General features: G+C 57.2%; 2 protein-coding genes across 5 annotated transcripts in view; one reads left to right on the plus strand and one right to left on the minus strand.

Moving 5' to 3' along the window:
• The first annotated feature begins 19 nt into the window (after positions 1-19).
• On the plus strand, positions 20-15,459 carry HAPLN3 (hyaluronan and proteoglycan link protein 3). The gene is made up of 5 exons (XM_027068028.2): positions 20-860; positions 8,983-9,156; positions 12,352-12,720; positions 14,037-14,339; positions 15,026-15,459. The coding sequence occupies exons 2-5, from the start codon at positions 9,042-9,044 to the stop codon at positions 15,310-15,312; spliced, it is 1,074 nt and encodes a 357-aa protein (XP_026923829.1). The 5' UTR covers positions 20-860; positions 8,983-9,041; the 3' UTR covers positions 15,313-15,459.
• A 1,836-nt stretch (positions 15,460-17,295) lies between these two features.
• ACAN (aggrecan) overlaps positions 17,296-21,977 on the minus strand; it is a 67,515-nt gene continuing 62,833 nt past the window's right edge. For all 4 annotated transcript variants that reach the window (XM_053223573.1, XM_053223574.1, XM_053223572.1 and 1 more), the window contains 5 exons: positions 20,936-21,094; positions 20,491-20,573; positions 19,766-19,910; positions 18,643-18,825; positions 17,296-18,213 (listed from right to left, as the gene is read on the minus strand). In XM_053223573.1, coding sequence (XP_053079548.1) covers positions 18,137-18,213; positions 18,643-18,825; positions 19,766-19,910; positions 20,491-20,573; positions 20,936-21,094 — 647 coding nt within the window. In that variant the 3' untranslated portion in view covers positions 17,296-18,136. The remainder of the gene's footprint in view (positions 18,214-18,642; positions 18,826-19,765; positions 19,911-20,490; positions 20,574-20,935; positions 21,095-21,977) is intronic.

Consider the following 21,977-nt stretch of genomic DNA (forward strand, 5'->3'; position numbering starts at 1 on the left):
ATGAACGTAGGCTGTGGCCCTTCTTCTGGCTAGGGTTGAAGGATCTCTCGGCTTCTCTGCTGAGGGAAACTGTCCAGCCCAGGACCCCTGTCGGCCAGGGTGGAAACAAGACACCCTGTCCAAACAGTTCTGGGAGGTGAGGCCGGATGGCTGATTAGACTGCTGGCAGGATTCTAAGGGAGGGCCCTACTGTAGCCCTGTTGGAGCACCAGTCAGAAGCCTCATTGCCCCTGCTGGCTGCAGGGAGCACCCCTAACCGCCTTCCCTCCTTCCAAGACCACCGATTCAAGCCTCACGCACTACCATCAGCATCTTTGCTCCAGACACGGAGTTAGCAGTCTGGTGATTTCATGACGGCCAAAACCATGGGCAGGAGGGATGTCCTTGCCCTCTTGTCTTACAGGGCGGGGAAACGTAGGCAGGCAGGACATTCCTTACCCTTACTTCTCCCTAAGGTGGGCGGCAGCCATAGCCCACCTGCAGAGAGCTGGGGAGGGGCTCCCCCTGTTCAGTCCCACTGTTTTTGGTAAACGGGAGTGATCTAATTAATGGGACCCTCCTCAGTTAATGCGCCTCTTCCATTTCCCACTTACCCCTTTCTAAGATGTGACGGCAACTCGTGGACACTCAGTTTTGGAGGTGGTCCCCAGCCGAGGCTGGAGACCGCGCACGTCGGCAACAGCTCCTCCCTTTGGACCCAGCCCTTGGGAGGGAAAGGGGCGCCTGTTCCTTTAAGGGGCTGGCCAGGCGGGAGCGCGGGGATTTGTCCGCAGCCGCTTCCTTTCAAGCGCTTCAGGATCCCTGGGACCCGGACCGTCCGAGGCCAAGCGCTCCGGCCGTCGAGGAGCCGCCTGGGGACGGTGCGTAGCTCGGGGGAGCTCGGGCTCCTCGGGCCCCCGTGCGGGCCGGGTTCTCCCCTCGCCGCTTTGGGTCTCCCGCGGGGCCCCAGGCCTCTCGGGCAGGGTCGGGAAAGCGGGCAGGAGGCGTGCGCTGGGCACCGCGGGGCCGGGCGGAGCTGGGTTCTGATCGCCCCTGGGGCGCGCCGCGGGCGCGAGTGCGGGGAGAGTGGCGCGGATCCCCTGGGCTCGCCACGAGGAAGCAAATGCCCAGCGAAACCCGAGGCCTCTGAGACCACCGCCCGGTCCAGCCCCTTTGCCACCGGGGCCCGCCGATCCCTGCCGGTCTCGTCCGGTCTGGGTCCTGCAGCCTCCAGCACGGTGCACCGCGCGCCTGGCTCTGCCCCGCGGCACGTGTCGCGTGCTCCGGGGTTCCCTGGAGCTCGGGGGTGAGGTGGGGGGCTGGGGACGACCCGCGGGGCGGCGGGCGGGCGGACCTGCGCCTCTTGGCCTCTGCGTAGGGCAAGCGCAAAGGATGCCCGTCGGGTTCAGGCCTCGGTTCACCGGGGTTTCTGCCTTAGGGCGGTGAGACCAGAGGCACAGAGAGAGGGCGGCGAGAAGGGAGATGGGTAGGAGATGGGATCCTTCGGGAAGGAATTTAGGTCCGGTGAGCGGCCAGGAAGGACCCAGCTGTGTCACCAACTCGCTGGGTGGCCTCAGCAGCCTGTGACCCGGCCTCGACCGCAGTGCCCAGCGCTGACCCCGGGGAGTGCTTCTGCTCGGGGCAGCAGGGGGAGGTGACGGAGAGGCCCCTCTCCCGCCGCCCTGCATGAGCCAGCGGGGTGGGAATGCTGGTAGGAAACACCTCCGGCTTCCACTTTACGGGGCCCCCAGGTTTCAAAGGCGCCGGTCAACCTTGTCTAAACAGGGGGCACCGAAGTCAAATTCCTCACGCGGAGCTGGGGCTTATGGAGTCTGGAGGGCAATGCTGCCCCCTGCTGGAGTTTGGGGGACTCGGCTCTCCGTCGCACGGTGAGAATAGTCTGAGGGGAGGTGTGTGGCCCATCTTCCTTCCAAGGTGGGGTTCAGCTTATTCTGGTGTGTGGAGGGGACCCGAGGCAAGTGGTGCTGGGAGAGGCAAAGGATGGGTGGCCCGGAGACTGGAATTTTTCTCTAACTTCTGCCGGCGGAGTTACCAAAGATAAAGCCTTGGGTATTTCACTCATCTGCGTGCCCTTAGCCTCAGTTTCCCCAACTGTAAAGAGAAGGCAGTGGTGGCTGCTTTCTCTCCTAGGCAATGAGAGGGGAGAAAGATCCACTGAAGTAACGTGAGAGTTCACCTTGTGCACTGTTAACACTAGTAATAATAACTAATCTTTTGAGAGCTCACCCTCCTTAGTCTCTCCTTTAATCTTTTGATTGGAATGGTGATCCCCATTTTACAGATGGGGAAAGTGAAACTCAGTGACTTGCCCACTGATAACTTTTAATCTTTAAAAAAAGTGTTTTTTAATGTTTATTCATTTTTGAGAGAGAGAGAGAGAGATCTGGGAGAGGGGCAGAGAGAGAGGGAGACCCAGAATCCAAAGCAGCTCCAGGCTCTGAGCCATCAGCTCAGAGCCCGACGCGGGGCTCGAACTCACAAGCCATGAGATCATGACCTGAACCAAAGTCAAACGCTTCACTGATGCGGCCACCCAGGCGCCTCAAGATTTTATTTTTAAGAAATCTCTACACCCATCATGGGGCTTGAACTCACCACTCTGAGATCAAGAGTTGTATGGTCTGACTGAGCCAACTGGGCGCCCCCACTGATACAGTGTTAGTATGTGGGTTGAACAGGACCGAATTCAGGTGGCCAATCCGACTCTAGGACCCGAAATCTGCCCTGTGTTCTTCTGACGAGATGTATTAGCAGCTCTTTGTTGAGCACCTGCCATATATTGCGACTGGACATAATTCATCTTATAGAACCCTCACCACAGCCCTCGAGTGAGGGGCTAGTATTGATCCTTTGTTTTTACAGAGGAGGTCGTGGGATGTAGAGAGGTTGAATAACTTGCTCAAGGCCTCTCAGCAGGGTGCGGGTGGGTCTTTGCCCAGGCAGAGCTCCAGCTGATTTGGGGAGCCCCCAGCTGCCAAGGTGACTGGGCTGGACTGGATCTTGGGCCTTCAGGCTGGTGGCATATCTCTGTGGCGGTTCTCAGGGGCTGGGGACCAGGATAGGCGGGTCAGGGGAGTGGAGGCGGTCCACTGCTCCCCTGGGGGAGCAGTCAGAGAGACGGGCCTGGGGCCGGGCGACAGCTGAGCGGCATCTTCCACCCTTGGCTTGCAATCAGGACGCGGCTTTATGCTTTCGCCTAACGTTCAGGGTGGCCACTGGGTTCAACCCTCGAGCTTCCCTGTTAGTCTTCTCTGGGGATGGGGAGACCTCAGTTCAGAGAAGGGAAGCTTCTGTTCAAAGAAATCGAATGGCTTCCCAGAGCCAGCCAGCCAGCGGGTGTCACCTGGGCATCTGTCAGCCTGGACACGTCAGATGTTTTGACAGGAGTGCAGCCCAGAGAGGGCTGGGGGGGGGGGGGGTGGCAGGGCCTGCTTCCATCGGGGTCACAGCTCCTGGACACAGGGCTGATGTTCAGAACTCGTTTTTCTCGGTACCCTCCAGCAAAGAGAGGGGTTGACCAGATCACACCTCTCCACTTACTGTAATTTGGTTTGGTTTTTTTGTTTTAAGTAGGCTCCACACCCAACATGGGCCTCGAACTCACAACCCTGAGATCAGGAGTCACGGGCTTCACCGACTGAGCCAGCCAGGTGCCCCTGCTGTAGTGTTCCTAAACCAGAGAGTAGACAGGGGTGTGTCCAGAATGGAGGAGCGGGAAGTAATGAAGAGAACTAGGTAGGGCTGCTTTTTAGCTGGAAAGGAGAAGCCAGGATGAGGCCATGCACTTGAGCTGAGGTAGGGAGATAGCCTGGATGGTGCTCTTAGAATCAGGTAGATCAGAGGCATAGCTGTCCTCCGCTGAAAACCCTTCCGTGTCCACAGTGGTCCTGTGACAGCTGCGTGAACATCATTTCCCACCACCCTCTCTCTTGCTCCTCGCTCCTCATTGGACTTCAGGCTATTCCTGCCAAAGGCCTTCGCATTTGCTGTTCCCTACCCCGGGATGCTTTTCCCTAGGATTTTCAAAGTTTACACCTTCAGCTGGTCCCCTTCTCAGGGAGGCGTCCTGATCTATCCTGTCTCCAGGCACACCCCGCCCCCCTCCTGCTTCAGCCTATCACATGGATGGCTTTGACATCACGTACGTCCTGCATTGTGCTGTTTCCCTTGCTGGAACGTAATCTCCAGGAAGATTTCTGATTTGTATCCTGCGGGCCCAGAGCTGTGCCTGGCACCTGGTAGATGTGTGATAAATCCTCGCTGAGCGAATGAGGTCAGATTCCAGCTCCTTCGTCTATTACCCTGGGTAACTTTAGCCATGCACCTTAGCATTCCCAAGCCTCAGTTTGTACAGTGGGGACAAAAATTCTGACACTGAGACCCACAGGCAAGGACATCCGTGAAGATGCATGGCCAAGTGGAAGGCAGTCCTTAAATGTGACAGACCATGATGGGGTTGGCCTAAGGGTTCAGTAGAGTCCTGCCTCTACTGTCTTGGCCACGTGACCTTTAGAGAATTGCTTTGTGCCTCTGTTTACCTATGAATTGGGGAGAAGAAAATTCTTGCTGACTGGGGGGGTGGGGGTGGTCTTGGGAGGATCAAGGGAGCTGCTGGCCACAGGAGCCCTTTAATACCCAGGGAGTAAGTGCAGTTCTCAGGCTTGAGGTTGGGAGTGTGTGTTGGGGTCTTTGGGGCTGGGAAGGGGTGCCTAGGAGCTCCCTGGAGGGCACCACAAGGTGCTAGAAGTCTTTCCTGCTTCAGGGTGTGTTTCTGAGCCAGGAATTACCTCATTCACAATTGGTAAGAACAACAAGGGACTGATGTCAGTAATAACACCGAGTGGCATCGGTTCAATGGTGATTTTTCTCAACATGCTGATGTATTGGAGCGACCGGAACAGGATTTCTCACAAAGAGCAAGCTTTAGCAAGCGACGGATTCCTTGAGAACCACAGTCCTCAGGAAGTGCCTTTCTTAGTACAGGTACAAAGGTCTCTCACGGTCTAGGCTCCTGGCGTTCAGGGTCCAAAACTCAGGAGCCCAGCAGATTTGGATAATACAGCATCCCTTCTCACCTCTCAAGACCCAAACTCTGCACCATATCAACTCAAGGACGCGATAGATTTGGGGAGGGAGGGATGCCTGGATGGCCGCTTAACACAAAAGTTTTCTGATAAATGTAGGAATCACATGAAGAAATTGCAAAGACATGTCCCTGGAGTTGAAAAGAAAAAAAAAAAAAATGAAGATGGCTTCACCCTGGGTCAGGTTCTTAGTTTCAGTAAATCTGGTTTCTACTGGAATCCAATGCCCGAAAAGATCTACATATCAAAGGAGGAAGCACTTGCCTCTGTGGGGGAAGCTTCAAAGGGCTGATTGACAGGGTGCCAGTGTCAGTGGAGAATGAAAAGTCCTGGCGTTTTTTACTAGGACTGTTTCTGGTTTTGTTAACACTCAGGCTGCAAAGTTGCATGTTTTGAGCAATCTGCCCCAACCTTATTTTCCCCCCGATCTTGTTATTTTTTAATGCATTTAATGCAAAAATATGCATTTTTTCTTCAAGCACATAAATATTACTTTGTAGCAGAAACCTCTCCATTCGCTCATCCTGAGGCCCTTTCTCACTTGGGAGGCACCTGGGCCGGATGCGCTGCTGGGCACGCGGCAGACAGCCTGGCCTGGCGAGCCCTCCACTGGAGCCCCGCCCAGGGACAGGGTGGACCCTGGGACATCCAGCTCCTATCAACAGCCTCTCTGTCCTCGTTCCACCTCCTTCTGGGTTCCAAACGTGGGACCTCAAGGAAGGGAAAGGAAACTACCTCCTACCTCCTCCTGCCAGGCACTGGGCTGCGTGCTCTGCACACACTACCTCCCTGAATTTGACATCCTCCTTCCGTGCTTTGGAGCCGGAGTGGGTTCGAATCCCAGTTCTGCCACGTCCTAGCTGGACGACCTCGGGCAGATGATTTAATCTGTCTGTGCCTTGGTTTTCCCACCTATAAGATGAGGCTACTGAGAAGTTCCACCTCCAGGAGTTGTGAGGATTAAATGAGATAGTAAGTGCTCATTAAACTCAGCTGTTAACTTTATGCCAATGATAGCCCGAGTGAGGCTAAGCTGTGATCACAAAGAGACTCAAAATGTGGTGGCTTAATACTATAGGACGTTGTTTTTCTTAGGAGACAGTGCAGATGGGGGAGGTCCAGGGCTGGGGGCACAGCTCTATCATTCAGCCTGTGGTTTACATCTGAGACGGAGGTGGTCCCTTTGGGTGCCAGCACGTTGAGGGAAAGAATACCAGGAAGAGGTATCCCTAACTGTATTTTAGAAACATTTTTTTCCCAAGGTTTAATTTGGGAAAGAGCATGAACAAGGGAGCAGCAGAGAGAGAGAGAGAGAGAGAGAGAGAGAGAGAGGGAGGGAGGCACAAAATCCGAAGCAGGCTCCAGGCGGTCAGCACAGAGCCTGACTCGGGCCTCGGACCCATGACCCATGAGATCATAGCCTGTGCTGAAGTTGGAAGCTTAACCTACTGAGCCACACAGGCGCCCCTCCCTTTTTTTTTTTTTAATGTTTATCTTGAGAGAAAGAACCAGTGTGAGTGTGGGGCGGTGGGCAGAGAATCCCAAGCAGGCTCCACCCGGTCAGCACAGAGCCCGACGTGGGGCTGGAACCCACAAACTGAGAGATCATGACCTGAGCCCCAATCAAGAGTCAGACGCTTAACCGACTGAGCCACCCAACCCAGGTGCCCCTTGTCCCTGTTGTTTTAACACAAGGCCTGCCTGTGGCACGTTCATTTGGCTTGCTGCCGTTGGCCAGCTCTGGCTCTCCTAGCTGCAAAGTGAGGCTGGGAATACAGCTTTCAGCTGAGCACACACCTGTCTAGAGCTCTGTTACTGTAGGAGGAAAGCAGACCATATGGGGGAGAAATAGGCCAGGGAGTTTTCCAGACGAGGAAACCAGCCTGCAATCACACAGCTTGTCAGCAGTAGAGATGCGACTTGAACCCAGATCTTCCTACCCCCAAACTTCCGTAGTAGGCTGCCTGATTGTGCTTGGGCTGCCCAGATCCAAGTCCCCGTGAGGCTTTATGGGGGTCACCTGGGGACTCTTGGAAGCAGCAAGACCTCGGAAGGGCGGGGTCTTACTATAATGCCCGGCACAGAGGGCAAGTCCGGGCCTCAGGCTCTCCGCAAAGGCGTCTAAGAGAGTAGATTCTACTTCTCACCTTCCTGCACCTTTGCGCTCCCCCCTGCCAAGAGTTCCTAACTGTTCTGGAAACAAGAAGGTTCCCTGCATAATCGGACCACCCTTACGGGTTCCGTGCTCTCCTTTCCTTTTCTCTTCCCCTTCCCTCCCGTCCCCCCTCCCCCCATCTCTTTTGCTGTCTCCTCCCGTTCTGGTTTCCATACAACACGCGCTCACAGGGGCCCAACCTTACAATCATAGCAGAGTGGCAATTCCCACGTCTGCTTTGTCCATTTTAAATTACACCCTAAGTGTTTTTCCACGTGGCTGCATGATCAGCATGCTTCCCAGATGCCTGCTGCTGCTCTGTCCTTGCTGCCTCACGTTCCCTTTCCACTCAGCCCCGGGAGGGGACTTTGCGACGTTCGTCTGATCCCGTGGCCCCTCTGCTTACAGACTTCCTGGCACCCCAGGGCCTTTGGGGCAAAGGAGAGAGGGGAAAAGCGGCTTGTTGGGCCCCAACGGCTCACGGCCTCTCCCCTAGATCAGTCAGGGTCTTGGCAGGAACAGAATTCACCCTAGGTGGTTCCACTAAAGAGACTCTAATAAGGACTGGCTAGCTTCTAGAGGGGGGTGGGGGCAACAGACAAGGGACAAGACACAGACAAGCAATGACAGCCACTGCCCCCCAGGTCTTGGGGGGAAAGAGGGAAATAGAGTTAGAGGTCCTGTGAGAACAGGTGCTGGGGAGAGGAGCCTGCTGGAAACCAGAAGCCAGCCCCCCCCCAAGAGAAGCCACCACAGGGATCAGGGCAGAAAAGAGCACAGAGAGCTTCCAGCACATTCCCAGCCCCCCCCCCCCCCTCTGGCCTTTGGGCTTTTGTGTTTGCCCTGCCCTTGCTGGGCACACCCCAGTGTCCTTCCCGCCTGGCTAACCCCCACGTCTGCAGTCTAGTTTCCGCGCTCCTTCTCTGTGGCCCCACCGCTGGCCTCTGCTCCCCCCCCCCCCAGCCCACGCCTCTGCCCCGGCTCTGTACTGACTTCCTCCAAGGCTGCCAGTCTTTTAAACCTTTAGGCGCTCAGCAAATGGTGATGAGGGGCAGGTGAGTGAAGCGTTAGCCTCGGGTGCAGAAATAAATGCGGGGGAGGAGCGTGTGTGCGCACACCAAAAAACCCTCAGTAATCAAGGTATAATATTTAAATGCAACATTAAAAAACAAAACAGCCACGGACTAGCTGCCTATTCTGTGTGTCCACCGAGGTCGGAATGGTGTTTAAAGTTGGTTTTGACCTTGACTCGGGATCAGAAACAAATTGCACATTGTGACCTCCCCACCCCACCCCCCCTCAAAAGACATCTCTGGTCTGAAACCAAAGCTCGACGATGCAGGACTCCCCTCGCTAAACACGAATGCACCCCGAGATTTTCCAGTCTAGTCTCTGAGAAATGCTGCTCACAACTTTTCAAATTCAAACGTCCGGTTTGAAAAGTTGACACTGCCCTATTGTCCTGTGAAATCTACTCCAGGACTTTTGCCTCCTCCTGGCTCCTCCCGAGACCTTGCTGGCTTCCTCCCTGCCCATCTTGCCCGTGGGGTGCGGTCCCCCGAGGGCAGGGACCTGGCCTTGCTCCAGCCCATCTTCTAGACTCTGAGAACCGTGCCTGTGCTCGTGATGCTCCATAATTATCTGTTGAGCAAGCGAACCAGTGGGTGCTGGAACCCAGGGGACCCTGACCCCCCCCCCCCCCCCGCAGCAGGCTTCTCTAATGGGTTTTTCTCCTCTTCCCAGCCTGCCCCAGGCTCCAGCCTTGTCCCGGACACCCTGGCCCTGCGGCCGTGCGTGACGCCATGTGCCCTCTGCTCCTGTTGTACCTGCTGCCCTGTGTCTCCGGGCTGCCCTTCTACAACGGCTTCTACTACTCTAAGCCCAATGGCTGGAACCTGGGCAACAGCCACGGCGAAGGTGGGCGGCCTCCTGGATCTGGCTCTGGGCTCCACTGGGTGACCGAGACCTCTCCTGACTCCTGCTGTGATATGCAGGTTCCAGGCCGGGACAAGGCACGGAGCCAGCAGCCCCTTCCCTATCCGGGCCCTTGCAGGGGACCAGGTGCATTTCTAAGATCACTGCAAGGGCTGATTCAGTTACTCCGTTTGCTAGGCCCTCAGGCTTGAGCGCATTGGAACCGAAAGCACTTGACAATCTCACCTGTGCGGGACACAGGTGTGCTTAAGAATGCTCCCGAAGTTGCCAGTTTTCCAAGATCAAAATTAAATGTGACCTCCCTTGGAGTTCCTCAGTGGAAAGGGGGTTTGAGGTTAGACAGATGAGAGTTTGAATCTCAGTTTTGCCACTTACTAGCTACGTGGCTTTGGGCAGGTGACTTTTAAAAATATTTTTTTTAAATGTTTATTTTTGAGAGAGGTGGGGAGGGGTAGAGAGAGAGGGAGATGCAGAATCCCAAGCAGGCTCCAGGCTCTGAGCTGTCAGCACAGAGCCTGACGCGGGGCTCAAACCCATGAACTGTGAGATCATGACCTGAGCCAAAGTCGGACGCTTAACCTACTGAGCCACCCAGGCACCCCTGGGCAGGTGACTGTTTAGTTAGCATGTGTTGTGCACCTACTATGTGTCAGGCATGCTTCTAGCACCTTCCATACATGTTCTCATAATCCTCACAAACACCTGACCTATAGGCAAGCTTAACAACCAGCGTAATGGAGGCACCAACCGGGCCAAGCTGATGCCGGCTGCCCTTGCAGCCCCGAAAGCAGATCCTGTGGATTATTTCATTTCATAGATGAGCTAACTGACGCTCACAGAGTTGAGCCAGCTTCCCAGGGAACGCAGATCTTAAGAACCCATGCTGAGATTGGTTTGCGGAAGGACAGAGGGGACAAACACTTCCCAGGCCCTGGTCGTGATGTGAGCCTCCCTCAGGCTCTTGGGGAGAATCCGTTCCCTGGCCCTCCCACTGACTGGTGGTTGCTGATGGACCTTGACTTACAGCTGCGTCACCCCGTCCCTGCCTCCATGGTTGCTTCGCCTTCCCGTTCCATCCTCCCATCTCCTCGGCCTCCTTCTAAACAGACACTTGTGGCTGCGATCCTTAACTTAGTCCCACCTGTAGACTCCACTTTGCTGTAGAAGGTGACCCTCACAGGTTCCAGGAATCAGTGATGGATGGCTCGGGGCATCCATGACTTGACCTCCCACCCTCCTTTGCCTTAGAACTTATTTTTTGTACAAACGCTACTTTAAGGAGATTCAAGGAAACTTACAAACGGAAACTTTCTACCCGTGATCTCACCATTTCCCGTCAGTCTCTGAATACGTGTGAGCAAAATCACAAAGAGCTCCCCCCACCTGAGGGAACCATTACTGCCATTTCAGATGTATCCCTCCAGCCTTTTACATAAGATTAAGAAAACTATCCTCAACCTCCTGCTATACATGTGATTTGGGAATCTTGCCATCACTTCGTAGAATACAGCTCTTCCCCCCAAGGTCAGTGAGTGGATATACAGCTGCCAAGCTATTTTACCTGGCTGTGTAGCGTTTCTTGTTTTTTGTGTGTTTTTGGTTCCTGGCCGTGTAGTGTTTAGTTGTACGGATGCATTATGATTCAGCCAAATGTTCTCATGGTCTTCGGGTTACAGCTTCAAACACAGCTTGACCAAAGAGCACTGGGGAACACAAAGGATGTAGCCACGGAATGAGAGTCCTGACTCACGTCTGTTGGGCCCGTTTTGTGTGCCAGGTTTCCCACCTCACCTGATTTGGGCCTCACCTCGGCCCGCCGTTGGTACTATTACTACCCTGTTCTACAAATAAGGAAAGTGGTTTGCAGAGTCGGTGGACGTCTCTAGACTAGATCGGATTAGCTTTGTGGAAAGTTGGAGCCGAGATGCAAGGCTGGCTTAGCTGCCTCCGGGCCTGTGGTCTCAAACCTCCATGCCCACTGCCTGTCCAGGGTTCTCCAACTTGAGTGACCCGCCAAGTCACTTGGAGAACTGTTAAAACACTGATCACTGGGCCTCCCCGCCCCCCCGGAGTTTTTGATTCAGGAGGTCTGGGCTGGGGCCCAGGAGTTTGCATTTCTAACAAGTTCCCAGGAATGTTGCTGCTGCTGGCTCAGGGACCCCGCTTTGGGAACCACTGCACCAAAGCATCTGGCTTTTGCAGCCTGAGGTCCTCTGCAGGGAGCCTCTTATCTCCTGCTTGCCCCAAGCCTACCCCCCTCCCCCACCCTGTGTCCCTCCAGGGGTCTAAGTCCAGGCCCAAGATCAGGAGATAGGCCTCTGTACTGGGTCCCAAGTTAAAGATGAGCCAGCCTCAGCATAAATCTGGTTCTGGGGCGGGGGGTGTTTGTTAGGCTCTGTGTTTATTGGCACCCGTGAGCCCTGAGTATGGTCTCCTGTAGAAGTCCTGGCCTCCTCTCACCTGTGTTTCTAGGTATTTGGGGAAGAATCATGGATGACAGGTGGACAGACAGCGAAGGACAAGCTGTGCTCTTCCGTGGTTAGCGTGGTAGGGAAGGATACTCAGGGCGATCTGAGTCCCAACCAGCCACCTGATATGGGGTGCTCTTATCACCTGACCACATCAGCTAGCTTCTTATGCACTAACTTAATGGCTTAAGACAACAGCGGTGGTTTTTCTGTTTTGTTTTGTTGCTTATTCCATGGGTCAGCATTTTGGGCTGGCCGCCATTTCCTCACAGACTGTGCCTGCAGTCGGGGGACAGGTCGGCTGGGGGCTGCGTGGCCTAGGACGGCCTCAGCTGGGAGGGCTCGTCTCTGCTCCACGTGGGGCTCTCCTTCTCCAGCAGGTGAGCCCAGGCTCGTTCTCATGGAGGCTGGCAAGGTTCTGAGAAGGAGCCGAAGCAGCGGGGCCTCCTGGAGCCCAGGCTCAGAACAGTCACCTCTGCCAAGTTCATTGGGTCAAAGCGAGTGGCAAGGCCAGCACGGATTCGAGGGGAAGGGGACGCAGAGTCCCATTGCAGAACGCGTGGATGCAGGGACGGGTGCGGTGTTAGGGCAGTTCTTACAACGTGTTAATTCCCGGGCCTGGCGGGAGCTGGGGATGAGCTGGGGGTGGCCGCTGCAGGGGTACACGTGTGCCCCACGGGTCCCCATCTGCACCCCACTTCTCCCGCAGGCGTCTTCAACGGGGTGAGGCTGGTGGTAGAGACGCCCGAGGAGACCCTGTTCTCCTCCCGAGGGGCCAATGTGACCCTGCCGTGCCACTACCACTACGAGCCGGCCCTGCTGTCCCCGAGGCCCGTGCGCATCAAGTGGTGGAAGCTGTCAGAGAACGGGGCCCCGGAGCAGGATGTGCTGGTGGCCATCGGGCTGAGGCACCGCTCCTTCGGAGACTACCGAGGCCGGGTGTGTCTGCAGCAGGACAGGGAGCGCGAAGTGTCGCTGCAGATCGGGGACTTGCGGCCGGAGGACTACGGGCGTTACCGCTGTGAGGTCATTGACGGGCTGGAGGACGAGAGCGGCCTGGTGGAGCTGGAGCTGCGGGGTGAGGCCCTGAGAAACCATCTAGAACTCTGTGCGTTAGGCAAGCATGCAGTCCTCAGGACCACCCCTGCTGTTATCATCAGTCTGGTTTTATAGATGAGGAAACAGAGACAACAGGGGCACCAAGTAACTTCCCTAAGGTCTCACAGCTCATGAATGGCAGCGTAGGACGTCGACCCCAGGCAGTCGGGCTCCAGAACCCTCTACTCCCTCTGGCTCACACCCTCTTCAGAGGAACTGGCCCCACAGCCAATTAGAGACGGAGCTGAGACGCTCCCAAAACCAAAGAGGCTGCCCGGTGCGAGTGACAGTAGTAGGGGGACTGAACCCTCCACTCAGTGGCTGAACCCTCATCCCATCCCAAAGGAGTGCCCCACTCAGGTCCGGAAGCAGAGTCCGTGCAGCCAGGTTTCTGATTTGACAAGAGAAGTGTATATTTTTACGTGAAATCTCTGGATTTTTATGTAAGGCTCTTCTAAAAAACGAAAACCCCAAACCAAAAAAACCCAACAGTCGCAAACCAGTGCTGTGCAAACCAGCCAGGCCCTGTGTGCGGGCTCCAGTGGACAGTCCCGTCTCTGTCCCTAGGGCGGGGCTGTGCGTCCTCAGACCTCTCCTACCTGTTAGGGAGACGGCTGGGACGGACAGAGAACCGTGTTCAGGCGCCACATCCACCCCCTCCCAGCCTGGCGTGCTGGGTAGACGCCTCATCCCCTGGGAGCTCCCGTCCCCTCCCGCGTGAGATGAGGGATGGGGGGAGCGCCTCCTGTACCTTCTTCTGAGAAGTTGAACATAAAATGCAAGTCAAGGGCTCTTACCATCAGCACCCGCCTCCCTAGCCCACCTGGCGGCCGGAGGGGTCACATTCCTCATCCCTGATGGCGGGGCCGGTGGGGATGGGAGGATGCCAGCACCGGCAGGTGAGAGCCCTCGGCCAGGTCACAGACTGCTCGCCGTGTCCTCACAGGGTGGAAGGGGCGAGGGGGCATCATCTCATTCACGAGGATGCCACCCTCATGACCTAAGTGCCTCCTGAGGGTGGCCTCCTGATCCCATCACATCAGGCCTCAGGATTTCAACATATGATCTGGGCGGGGGCGAGGGGGGGGGGGGACACAATGGAGACCACAGCTCTGGGGTTCCTGCGACAGCCCTGTGAATTAGGTGGCATTCCCACTCTATACGTGGGGACATTAACTGGCTGATCCGTTCATGAGCTTAACCAGCTACTACGTGTTTTCAGAGTGCCGGGGGCAGGGACCGGGGTCTCCAGCCGGCTGGGCCACCCGTTCCAGCCCCTCTGTCCTCCCTCCCCAGGTGTGGTCTTTCCCTACCAGCACCCCCAGGGCCGCTACCTGCTCAACTTCCGTGAGGCCCAGCGGGCGTGTGAGGAGCAGGACGCGGTGGTGGCCTCCTTCGAGCAGTTATTCCGGGCCTGGGAGGAGGGCCTGGACTGGTGTAACGCGGGCTGGCTGCAGGACGCCTCGGTGCGGTACCCCGTCACGCTGGCCCGGCAGCCCTGCGGTGGCCTGGGCCTGGCGCCCGGGGTGCGCAGCTACGGCCCGCGTCACCGCCGCCTGCACCGCTATGACGTGTTCTGCTTCTCCGCTGCCCTCAAGGGTGAGTGCCGTGGCCAGGCACAGGCCAGGGGTGGGAGGGCGGCATCTGGGGGAACGTTAGGACCTCCCTGCCCGCTCTGCCCGCACCTTCGCCTGGAGGTCTGGAGCACCTGCCGACACTGAAGCCACGTCTGGCTGAGTGTTTGAGTGCTTTGCTGCTGTTTCACACCAATCGCTGGTTTCCTCGTTCATCAGATGTGTTTTGAGAGCCTACTGCGTGCTAGGGCCCAGCCTAGGCTCTGGGCATCATAGACAAATACAGCATCGTCTGTCCCACAAAGAGGATCATTTCATGGGAAGATAAAAACAGACATGGATTCACGGTCACTCAGAAGAGTGTCCGGGCACGTAGTAGGTGCTCAGTAAGTGACTGAGTGGGCGAGAGACTCCGATTGGTCCAGCCTAGGTGGGGTGCCCACCCAGGGTGCAATTAAGAGTGGGGTGGAGCACAGACACGACTGGAGGGACTGGAGGGACCCCAGCCCCATAGCAGATGGGATGGGACTCTCAGAGAAGGGGTCAGAACTGGGAAGGTATCCCCTGAATATCCATGGCAGAACCCCCTGGGCTCCTAATTGCTAGGCCTTTGGAGACTGGCATTTCTGCAGCTCCCCCCCCCCCCCCCCCCCCCCGTCCTCTCTGGCTGCCCCCTGCGCTGCCCCACCCTCACACCCCACTTTCCCACAGGGCAGGTGTACTACCTGGACCACCCTGAGAAGCTGACGCTGGCCGAGGCCAAGGAGGCCTGCCAGGAAGATGGCGCCCGGATTGCCAAGGTGGGCCAGCTCTTTGCCGCCTGGAAGTTCCGTGGCCTGGACCGCTGTGATGCCGGCTGGCTGGCAGATGGCAGCGCCCGCTACCCTGTGGTTCACCCGCGTCCCAACTGCGGGCCCCTGGAGCCTGGTGTCCGAAGCTTCGGCTTCCCAGACCCGCGCAGCCGCAGGTACGGCGTTTACTGCTACCGCCCACGCTAGTCCCCGCGCACCTGCTGTCCGCACGGGCCCCGCACCCTCCCCTCTCAGGCTCTATTTATTGAGTGGTTCCTTGTTCCTTGCAGGTTGGGGCCATTTTTGTATTGCTTTTATACTTCTCAAATTAAAAACAAATTTTGAAATTGCGGAGTTTTTTTTTTGTTTGTGTTTTGGTAAATCCAAGATTCCAAATCCTCCTCCCTTTGCTCTGGCGGAGACCTCAAGGCTCTCCCCTCTCCCCAGGAATCCCTCTGCCCCTCTCCTCCAGGACATTGGAGGTTCCTGGGCTCACGAGGGCTCTCTGCCATCACTGAATGTAGCCCCTGTCCCTGCCCTAGGGAGGCCAGCACCACCCAGAGGGGGCAGTGACCGGTGGTGGCTGCGGCTCCCCTCCCCCTCAGCCTGGGGGCGGGGCGGGGCAGGGCAGGGCGTGGGGAGGGGGGGGCTGGGCATTGGGCCTTGTGGTCTCCTGCCTGCTGCCACTTGTCGGTGGAGCTGCCGGCTCAGGTCAGCACCCCTGAGGAGGACATGGGTCCCTCGGCTTCTGTGTGGAGTCCCAGGAAAGGGAGCGGTTTCCCTCCCCAGTGTTACCTTCTCTCTTCGTTCCAAAGAAACTGCATTCTGTTCTCACTTTTCCCCGTTTGGGGAGCGGCCCTCACGTGTGTGTACTTTCTTGGGATGATGAATGGTGCTGAGACCCGGCCCCTCCCCGTGTCTGGCTCTCGGCCTCATTCAGCCTGGAGGAGGCTCGTTCTGGCTCACCGGCCCCGTGGCACAGCCTGTGTCGGTGCTGGCCCTGCGGCTGGAGGCCCCGGCCGGCTTTGCCGCCATCTCTACTCCCAGACCGTGTGTCTGGGCCCAGAAGAGAGGGAGGTGCCTCTCAGGGGACAGAGGAGGCTGTGCCCCACCCCGAGGATCTCAGAGACCAGCCCCCTCTGTGTCTCACCCTCTGCTCCCCCTCCCCCAGCCTCAGGAAGCCAGACCCGCTGCCCCTGTTCAGGCACACCCCGGGCACTCTCAGTAAGTTATACAGCCTTTCTTCACGTAGGCCCTTGCTTCTCAAAGTGTGGCCAGGCAGCATCCCTGGGAAATTACTAGAAATGCAAATTTCTCGGCCCCAGACCAGCTGAGTCACAAACCCTCTTGGTTCTGATGTAGTCCCAACTCAAGGTCTGTTGGGGGAATCCATAAGCGATTGAAATCGTTTTCATTGAAGGGCGCCTGGGTGGCTCAGTCGGTTAAGTGGCCAGCTTTGGCTCAGGTCATGATCTCACGGCCCGTGGGTTCGAGCCCACCACTATGTCTGTGGTTTTCAAATTTGAGCCTGCATAGATTCTGTGTCACCCTCTCTCTGACCCTCCCCTGTTCATGCTCTGTCTCTCCCTGTCTCAAAAATAAATAAAACGTTAAAAAAAAAGAAAAGAAAAGAAATCGTTTTCGTTGATATTCTACAGCCTACTTAAGGGCAGGATGCCCAGACCTTTTTGCCGGTGGCCAGCTAACTAGCTAACCGCAACTACGTGTAGGCAAAGATTCACCATTTCCAGGCTGTCGTCAACTGTTTTCGTTCCCTCTCATAAATCCTGATTTTGCCTCTGCTCTTGACTTACTCTACCCACCAACTCCTGTGTGAGCAGTCTGCCATCAAAGAACCAAACTATGCAAAGTGACCAGACGTCTCGTTAACTCAAGTGAGTTAACGGTCATGGTCCTTTGACCACGTGCCAGCTTGCAAATCCACACACAGCACCCGTTGGCTTTCTCACACACACACCGTCCATCAAACGTACAGGCACCCTCACAAAAATAAAGCACAACAGGTGTGACTATGCCAGGCCTTCTGGACAGACAAGATTCACCCAACTCGGGATCATTTGCTCAAAACGCGTTCCCAACTGCCTCCGTTCCTTAAGAGCCCCTTTCGGTAGTCCTCAGACCCTGGTTGCCTTCTCTTTAAAAAAAAGAAGGGAAAAGAAAAGAAATAGATCTCTTCCAATGTCTTTATTATTATAATTATCATAATCTCGTTTTCAAAAATATAAATAGGTGCACGGAACTCTGGTGCCTGCACAGTCCCGGGGGTGGGGGAGGGGGGAGAGGGGGTGGGGGGCACTCCCCCTGGGAAGGAAGTGCCCCCCACCCAGCCCTGCCGAGATCGACACCTGCTCTGGTGGCAGACCCGGGTGGGAGGACGCTGGAAGAGGGACCCTGGGAGGGAACCTGGCCCCCACGCAGCGGAAGATCCCTCCAATGGCTCTCTCCTGCCCCCTCACCCTCGGCGGAACCCGCCCCCTCTCTCCCAGGCTTCTCCCTCCTGGATGCAGATGGTGCGGCCCTCCTGGGTCCTCATCCAATACATTCAGCTGCGGTTTGGGCTCCAGTTCTTCGTGCCCCTCCCTCCCTCCCTCCCTCCTCCCTAGCTCTCCCTGGAGGTGAAAGAACCAACGATTGCACTGCTCTTGGATAAAGTCAGGAAACAAAAAATAATCTTCTTTATTTAACTTAACCCCTCCCCTTCTCCCCCTGTCCCTGCGCTGGTCCCTGGAAAGGCACAACGGGAGATTGAAGAAATGTCTCTAAACTCAGTCCACGGGTTACAATACGTTTGCTTGGCTTTGGCACTGGGGGGAAAATCAGATGCAGTTCTGGCGATTTGGGAGGGGGTGGGGGGCTGGGTGGGTGCATACACAATGTGGGATTTGTTTTTTTCCTTCTTTAATGGAATTCCTTATATGACAGAAAGCGACAAGAAGAGGACCCCATCCGTGTGGGATGTCAGCCTGGCGAGGCTCCTGGGCTCAGCATCCTGGGCGCGTCCGGGATGCTTTCAGTGGGCAGTGCTGGGGCGGCTCCTCCGGGCGGGCCGTGAGCTCCGCTTCTGTAGTCTGCGCTTGTACGTGGAGGCTGCAGTGAAAGGGAGACGGGGGAATCTTGACCGCTTGGAAGGGAGCTGGGCCGGCCTCACCCCTCCCCGCTCGTCCCTTCTCTGTCGCCTCCCCTCCCCGCAGAAAGCATGGGCTCGAGGAGGCAACCTGACCTCCCCGCTCTCTGGTTTTGATTTTTTCTTGGCACCAACTTGGGCTAAAGGGGCTTTGAGGTGCTGTCAGAAGGGAAAGCGGGCCACCTGCGCTTTCCTTCATCCTCGCCCGAAAGCGAGCCCTCCCTGAGGGCAGGGGGGGGAGAGTGTGATTGAGCCCAGGGATGGTGCAGACAGCTGGTGTTCAGGATCCCCAGGCGAGGGCCAGCTGCTGCTGTGCTGCCGGAACAGGAAGGAGGACAGGGGGGCAGGATCTAACGCTGTGCCCGGCGAGGGTGGAGAGGGGTGGTGCTCACGGTCTGTGCAGGTGATCCGAGGCTCCTCCCAGTGCCCGCTGGGCTGGCACCGGATGGTGGGCACATGGCGCTGGACAAAGCCCTCAGTGCACTGGTACCGAACCAGGGAATTGATTTCGTACCGGTCCTTCTTCTGCCCGAAGGTCCTGGCGTGCTCCACCACCGGGGGGTCTCCACAGGCCACTGAGGGGCAAACACCCTTGAGAAAGAGCTCTCAGAGGGACGCATGCCAGTGATGAGCCCGCATGGTCCCCTGTGGCTGCGATGAGACAGCCCAGAGCCCAAGGAAGGGGCACTGAGCCTGGACACCCGGCCACCAGCACCGGTGGCTGGCAAAGGGGCATTTTCACGGCGTGCCGAGAATCTGGAAACCACTGGTTATAATGTCTGGGGTTCTCAGTGATTTAGACCAGCAGGGTGGGAATAGAAGGAGGGTCTTGAGGGGGCGAGGAAAAGACAACAGGGACGGAGAAAGGTGGGAACGGCGGGGCAAGCCAGGCAGATCTTCTGCGACTTCTTTACGAAAACGGCCAGTATAGGAGGGCACCTGGGTGGCTCAGGTTGTGATCTCACGGTTCGTGAGTTCGAGCCCCGCATCAGGGTCTCTGGTGTCAGCACAGAGCCCGCTTCAGAACCTCTGTCTCCCTCTCTCTCTCTCAAAAATAACTAAACATTAAAAAGAAAGAAAGAAAGAAAGAAAACAGCCAGTATAGGGAAGAGGGACGGAAAGGAGGGGCATGTTCTACCAGCACCTCTAATATCCCCAGACTCTGAGCTGAGGATGGGGGCCTGACAACCAAAGAGAATGGGGCTCCCCACCCATGTGCCATCGTGGGTGACTTTCTTGTGTCGGTGCCCAGGGGACTCTGTGTGTGTGTGTGTGTGTGTGTGTGTGTGTGTGTAGGGGCTGGTCTGTCCTCCAGCCTGTGACCATCACCTGTCCCTGTCAACGGTCCCTAGGAGTGGACCTGCTCTTGTCTTTGGCCCTGGGACACTAGACCCCCCGGGTCGGCGGTGAAGGGCCATCAGCAGTCAGGAGACGGGGGACTCCCCCCAGGTCCCATGGCAGGAGCCGAAAGTCTTGACTCCAACCAGGCTGGACCCCTCCCAGGTGGCTGCTCACCTGTGCCCTTTTTACACGTGAAGGGCAGGTAGTAATTGCAGGGAACGTCATTCCACTCTCCCTTCTCGTGCCAGATCATCACCACGCAGTCTTCTCCGCTGACGAAGAAGTTGTCCGGCTGGTTGGGGCGCCAGTTCTCAAATTGCTGCCGGGGGTGGGGTGGAGGGGGGCAGGGGTGAGGATAAGGCAGGAGCTTGACGCCGCCTTCTTCTCAGTCCCTCACCATGAGCCCATGCCGCTCCCCCTCCGGCAGCGGCTGGTCTCACTGCTGCCTCGCTTAGGTAGGATTGGGCGGTAGAGACATGGCTCTGTGGCCATTCACCTCTTCCAGGGAGCCTTCCCTGATGTCCTCGGCTGACCTGTAGCGCTGAGTACATGTACTGTCTACTTGGCATCTATATTGCTTTCCGTCTGCCCGCCTCCTCGGGCAGACTCGAGTCCTCTGCGGGCAAGGGAGCCCTCTAAAGCTTCCACGTGGCCCTTCTGGTGGTGTGCCTTCATTCCATCATTGCCCTCCTCGTCCCCCTCTTCCCAGCCGGTGTTCACTCGACTTGCCCGGCCCTGGGCCGGTCTCCAGAGGCAGAGATGAACCACACACGGTCCCTGCCCCCAGGGCTCCCAGCCCAGCAGCTGCTCAGTGAGTGTATGTGGTCTGACCATGTCCCTCTCTGGGGGTCTCTGCTCCCTCCCCTCCTCTGGGCCACCAACTCTTCCCCGGGGCTCACCAAGGAGTGTCCGTCTGACCAGCGGAAGTCCCCTTCGATGGTCCTGTCGTTCAGGCCGATCCACTGGTAGTCTTGGGCATTGTCTAGAGAGAGGTGTGGGTGTTGGGCATGGTGCTGGACACCCTGAGGGTGTCTGATAAACCGAGGCAGAGAGGATGGAGGGGTGGCAGGGGGTAGGCGGGCTCCTGGGAGCACGACACCTACTTCTAAGGCCCTGACAAGGCTCTCCGCACATGCACGTCCGGAGTGCACTTCAGCCACCACCCAAGCTGGTGAAGACTGGTGACAGCCACGGGCTTAGTCTGGCACTGACCGTGGCACGTGGTGGGCTTCCGGTGCGGCCCTGGTTGCGGAAACACCCTTCCACCCCTCCCTGCACCCCCCCCGCGGCCTCTCTGGGTCCAAGTCTGCTGACGTCTGGCGGGTGAGGCCCCGCCGCACTCACTGTTGACAAACTCCTGCTCCTCCGGGGTGACAATGCTGCTCAGGTGTGACTGCTGTGCCCGACACCGGCTCTCCGCATCCACCCAGCTCTCACGGTCGGGGAAGTAGCGGTAGCAGTGGCCCTGGAACTTGGTCCAGCCCTCCTCACACAGCTCTTGGTCTGCAACACAGGTCGGGGGCTTGAAGAGAGAGGCCCCGGGGCCGACTGGGCGTGCCCAGTGCCGCCAGTCTTTCGCCAGATTCCTACATCCACCCGGCCTTCAGTGTCCGTCCTTGAAGGGAGAGGCCCATACGGATGAGGTTGAAGTTGGAAGCCAGGAAGGCCTGGCCCCGGAGCCCCAGAGCCTCCGGGCACATCTCCACCCTTTCTCTCCCTGATGTCGCCCCCCACCCCCACCCCACCCCAGAGCTTTTCTGCTCTGCAGGGCTGGAGAAAAGAGGTGGCGAGGTGGGAGGTGTTGAGGTTGAGGCCCAACATGGGTCAGAGGCTCCCAGGAGCCCCGGGGAGGGAAGCAGGGAGCTATAGGGAGTGTGTGAGGGAGGCAGGGAGCTGCAGGCAGCGCCGGGGGCGTGAAACGGCACTTCGGGTGGGGACAGAGGGACAGAAGTAAGTCTGCTTTGGGTTTAAAGATGACTCAAAGCTCTAAGTCTGTCGATCTGAGCTGCGCCCAGGATACCTGCCTCTTTCTCAGAGGAGGAGGTAGCCAGCCCGGGGTCCTTGACCCAGGGGCCCCGGCTTTTTATTTAATTTCTGGAGAGCAGGTGAAAAGAGGGAGGAGCTTCTCTCCTCACAAACCTATGTGGGTAATGGGTTCTGAGTTCAGGGGAAGGGACTGGTTTGGAGATCTTGGAGCAGGCTGAGGGGACGGACGGAGGCAGGGGCAGGAGCCGGCTCTTGGGAGTGCGTCTCCCCATCTCTGCCCCCAGCGACATCTCACTGGTAGCCGGAAATTGGTCCTGGCGGGAGTGTTATAAACCTGGGAGATTGGCAGGCGCTATGCGTCAGGGCTCCTGCTTCCTCTTCAGGAGCCAGTTGCTAAACA

The sequence above is a fragment of the Acinonyx jubatus genome, chromosome B3 (assembly GCF_027475565.1).
Source record: "Acinonyx jubatus isolate Ajub_Pintada_27869175 chromosome B3, VMU_Ajub_asm_v1.0, whole genome shotgun sequence".
NCBI classification, from domain to species: Eukaryota; Metazoa; Chordata; class Mammalia; order Carnivora; family Felidae; genus Acinonyx; species Acinonyx jubatus.